Source organism: Sinocyclocheilus rhinocerous, unplaced genomic scaffold, assembly GCF_001515625.1.
Source record: "Sinocyclocheilus rhinocerous isolate Xijiao unplaced genomic scaffold, SAMN03320098_v1.1 scaffold2116, whole genome shotgun sequence".
In the NCBI taxonomy this organism is placed as follows: Eukaryota; Metazoa; Chordata; class Actinopteri; order Cypriniformes; family Cyprinidae; genus Sinocyclocheilus; species Sinocyclocheilus rhinocerous.
In genome coordinates this window covers 192,820-198,182 of record NW_015623486.1, presented here as the reverse complement: position 1 = coordinate 198,182, position 5,363 = coordinate 192,820, and the positions used below count along the sequence as shown (strand labels likewise).

At 33.4% G+C, this 5,363-nt stretch overlaps 1 protein-coding gene across 1 annotated transcript in view; it reads left to right on the top strand.

Annotated features, from left to right (window-relative positions):
- LOC107754455 (ankyrin repeat and fibronectin type-III domain-containing protein 1-like) overlaps positions 1-5,363 on the top strand; it is a 43,231-nt gene that overhangs the window by 33,795 nt on the left and 4,073 nt on the right. Inside the window, exon 17 of the mRNA XM_016570938.1 lies at positions 3,836-4,040. Within this exon, the coding sequence (XP_016426424.1) occupies positions 3,836-4,040 (205 nt within the window). The remainder of the gene's footprint in view (positions 1-3,835; positions 4,041-5,363) is intronic.

Here is a 5,363-nt window from a genome sequence, read left to right as displayed (position 1 = left end):
GCTGAAAATTAGTTCACCGCTCAGGATTCACTTTCACGTGGTGTGACGCTCTGTGTATTATCCGCTCTATGCGTGTGCGCTCCGCTCAGTCTCCACTCATCGGAAGAGCAAAGTCCACTCAAAAATCGAGCGGACAGGAAACATCGATGTAGTACAGTATTGTTTCTGTCTGCAATAGCCCTACTGTGTTGTAACATGGTGTGGTATATGGGCAACTCTGGTAAGGCTGCCCTCTCATTCATTGATCTGCTAACCGCTATGTTATGCTCACGTGTTCTGATAATAATAGCTTTCTAGGACTAAACATTATTTGGATAATTGGTAAAAAAAAAAAAATTTTTTTTAATCTCTTAATAGCCCTACTGTTAGACCTGAAAAACTAAAAAGCAATTTATTTCATTTGTAGGCCTGTCGTTATTTTTTATTTGTGCTATCATTATTAATTTCTTTATTTGTTCTTATTTTATTACTGACTGCTTACTTGTCATTTTTTATTCAATTCAAAGTTTGAAATCAAGATATCTCGCGCTACTGCACCAAAATTACCCCACAGTAAAATTAAAAAAACACTGAGTCAGCAAAGATTTGTGAGATAGTTTAAGTTATAATGGTAATTAAACAATGTTTACATATGAATAAAAGCCTACATGAAAATCTGTCATATAAATTGGTCTCTTCATTAGAAATTAGCCTACTGATTGCCTACTGATGGACAAAAAAATTTATAATATTAAAAATATGACATTATATTCTGCAGTTCTTCCCTGCTGTACCAAATATCTATACTTTTCAAGGTATCATATCGAAGTTAGAAATTCAAATATTGTGACAAAATTAATTTTGTAGGGTGCCACAAGTTTATTAAAATTTCCAAAGGGTGCCACGACTAAAAAAAGGTTGGGAAACACCGCTTTAGACAGCTGTCTGTGTCAGACCACAAGTCAACTCACTAGTTTTGGAAAAGAGCCCATCAGTGTTTCTTTTCAAGGTGTTCCCTATCTATCCTCTAACACGCTTCAAATGATTGACTGTGTCCAGCATCTTTCTCTCCAAATGTTCTTGTTTGGTTTCTTTCATTCTCTCATTCATTGTTTTTGTTCCACAACTGGTCTAGCGCTTTATATCTTTTCATCTTCCACCATCTTTTCTCTCAAAATCTCTCAAAAGCCCTCTCTTTCTTTCACCAGCTGTGCTCCTGTGAATCATTCCACACCATCATTAGACCCACGATCCCTCTCCGTCTATTACGGCCCTGCACCTCCTCAGCATGTCACTCGTCTGTCTTGTGCTACACAATTACTGCTGCATACACGATCAGTCAGCCGCTTTCACCTCAGAAATATAGACACTCGGTCCCTCTGACCAGTTTTCGATAAAATTGGCTTTATTTGGTGACCATTTCACTCTTATGCTCCATTTCTGGTTTGTCACTGACAGGACTGGAAAACTGTGAATAATCAGAATGTCTCTTGGCATATACAAAACCCATGTGCGGTGGGCACTGGCGTCCAAGGCAGTGAATTCACTGGAACTGCACCTCCAATCCAAGTGAATTCAGATTTAATGAGTCAATTAGCAGCCTAAATTAGCATAATTGACAAGCAGCTTGGATAAGCAAGCTTACTATGGGTCTACAGGAATATCTTCCGTGTTAGGCTCTCATACACAACTGTACTGCTCATTTTTCACACCTTTCTTGGATTCCGTAGTCTTGTTAGCATAGCAGGGTCACAACTAATTAAAAGCTATGACGTTGAAAACATTTATTTCACTTTTTGTTTGCCACAGTAGGTTTGTTTAATGCATTTCTTGACCACGTACATTGCAATTACAAGGAATTACCCTTGGTGGTTGGCTCCAACAACAAGTCATTTCAGGTATGAAGTTACACAGAATGTGCAACGTGCAGAAATTATACACAAAATCGTCAGAATATGCAGCTTTGACAAATTATGTACAGTACATTTAAAGTTATATGTGGTAAAATTGTCATAAAAATGTTTAATAAAAAAAATAATTATCTAAAAAACACTAAAATGTTACTACTGACATGACACCAGTAGAAACATAATGCCGTATTTAATAGCTTCAGTGCAGTAAGCCAATTTTTGTTAATACTGTAGCTAACTTATTTTTCAAAAGCACAGCTGTTCTTTAGTTCGGTTTTAAATCATGAGTAGTCTGTGTGGGCAAGCAACATTTTCAAAGTAGCTTCTCCAATGAGGTCCTCAAATTACAAGATCTCTGGCCAAGAGGTATCCCTGATCAACGGGGGAAAACGTTTTCATACATAAAAACGTGAGAAATGAGACTTTCCCAGAAATGAGAAGCTGCCTATTTAAATCAATGACAGAAATGAATTTTTTTATCCAGGGCAATTTCCTCGCTGATTCCTCTTCACCTTTTTAGGGATATATTTAACATATATTTTGAACCATGTAAAAGACTGTAAGGGAAACAGGTAAATTTAGCTCAAAGGGAATCCATTTGGATTTTTATAAGGCATTGTGACAGAATCACTGTTCTACGGCTGGTTAACTGAATCGGTCAGCGATTCATTGAGCGGGCCGTATAACATCAACTCTGCAATGCATATCAATATCCAAAGTATAGTGGAAAAAAAAAACAATTTATTAGCACGGTAAGAAGATCGGCAGTTTAAAACATTAACATTAACTTGAGCACAAAACACAAGATACTTCTCCTTTCAATATAAATAAGACTTTATTGGACAAATCTAAGACATATAAACTAATCTAACACATAAACATGTACTCATACATTCACACAAGTTGCAGAAAGAGAGAAAGTGAGGAAAGAATGAGTTTAAAGAGATATGACATTATATTCTGCAGTTCTTCCCTGCTGTACCGAATATCGATACTTTTCAAATTATCATATCGAATTTAGAAATTCAAATATTGTAACAAAATTAATTTTGTAGGGTGCCACAAATTTGTTAAAATTTCCAAAGGGTGCCGTAACTAAAAAAAGGTTGGGAAACACTGATCTATGACATTTGATTGACATATTGAAATGCCTGCTTTCTCTTCAATTCTCAGAAAATACAATAAGTTAATCAAATTTCATGTGCATTTATTAATTATTGACTTGCTAAGAAGCCGTAATTAGTAGTAAGCAAGATAAAGTTAAAATGTACTACAAATATCATTTTACTGTCACTTTTGATTGATTTAATGCATCCTTTCTGAATAAAAGTATTCATTTCTTTATTTTTTAGATAAAATAACAAAAAAAAGATAAATTTTCTTTGGAAGTAATGCTGTATAAGATAAAAAATAAAACATAAAAATAAAAACTAGCCTTTATCTTGCAATGAGTATTTATTACAAAAATACAAAATTGTAAAAATATTGAAAAAAGCACGCACACACACACACACATATATATATATATATATAGAAACATAACAATTTTTATGTTTTTATAAAATTTTTATTTAATTTTAATTTTACATTTTTATAATTATTTTATATAATATAATATAATATAATATATTCTTATATTAAAAAGTACTGATTTAGCCACACGGACACCACCAAGTTACCCAGAAATGCATGATTTCAAATGCAGCAGTTGTGTTGTTTCCTGTTTGTAGTTGACAGAAATCAAGACACATGTTGAGCGTCGTGAAAACACCAACACAGCTCTGAAGTGTCATTTTCCTTACACAAATCTAAATATTAAAACCTAAACCCACCTAAAACATTAACACTAATCTACTGCTTCTTCTGCAATTGCTTAAGTAGAGTTCAGATCACAATATCACACATGTTGTGGTGATTGACTCATGTTCATATGTGTTGACTCTCAGCATCTGGAGGAGCTGTGGCGTGATGCACGGTGGATGGTGGTCCTCCAGTCGGCCCGGTATAAGCATCAGAGCTCTGGAGTGAGCCTGGGCTGGATTATAGACTTCTCCAAAGAGAGTATTCCAGAGAAACCAGCTTCCACTTCCTCTCAGGTGGACTACCTGCCCTCACCGACCCCGTCACCAGAGAGCACACGCAAACACAACGGTGAGAGAGAGTGCAGATCAGAGTCACCAGACCGTGCTGCAGGCGTCACGTTATCAGATCATCAGTACAGTGTAGCTACCAGATCAATTTGTGCAAAAAGAAAAACACTCATGCAAAAAGTTGGGAAGGTTTTCATTGTTTATGGATTTGGAATTACATACAACAGGGACTCCCAAATTTTTTTCAGCCAAATCCCTTTATTATTAGGCCAGAATGTTGTGACTGGCTATAAAATAGTAATAAACCACAAATAATAATAATAATAATTACAAAATAAAACGAAATAAAAAATATTGCTATTGTATAATTACAATACAATTGTGATATTTTACAGTAAAATAAAAAATAGTATTTAAGCAAAATAATATAATAATATTTTTATTTTTACATTACAACTGTAAAATTTTAATACTAATATTTATGGCTGTCTCTATATTTCACAACTCAGTGACTGAAACATGCAGCTCATATATTTGTTTAATTAAATCACAGTCTTTGAGATTTGATCATCACAGTAAGCCATATTGCAATTTAGTTTTTTATTTTGATTAATCATGCAGCCCTGTATTAAACTAAGAAATAGTTTACTGATATGATTAATTATGATTTCAAAATTTTAAAGTACATTTTAACTGTGATGAGTTAAGGTACAGTTAAGTCATCTTACAGAATCACAAAGAGTTTGGCTGTAATTGTAGACTTTTGTTTTGTTTTTAAAGCAAAATGTAATTAAATGACATTATTTGCATAAATATTGTATTATTTCAAATCTAAATGCTTTTTTTTTTTTTGCAGAACACAGTTATTAATATTATTGTATGTAGTAAAATTTATTAAATGTTTATTTAATAAAATACATTTTATTTAAATTTTAAGTTTCATTATTTATTTTTATTTTACAGTTCTTTCTATGGGATATAAGCTTTAAAAAGTACAAAAGGGCAAAAACACCGTAAAGTGCATAAAAGTCGCCCATACAACCAGTGCACTGTATCTCAGTATATAAATATAGCCAGGAAGGAAAAAATTATCAATAAATAATGACTTAAATTAAATGACTTAAATTAGGGTCTGTTCCTCATAGGACTTTTGTAATACTTTTCCATCCTTTTTTGAGCTTGACCTCCTATGGTCACTATGAAAATATAACAGCATACAGGTTTGAAATGTGACCCTGGAGCACAAAAGCAGTCTTAAGTCGCTGGGGTATATTTGTAGCAATAGCCAACAATACATTGTATGGGTCAAAATGATCAATTTTTCTTTTATGCCAAAAACATTCGGATATTAAGTAAAGATCATGTTCCATGAAGATATTTTATA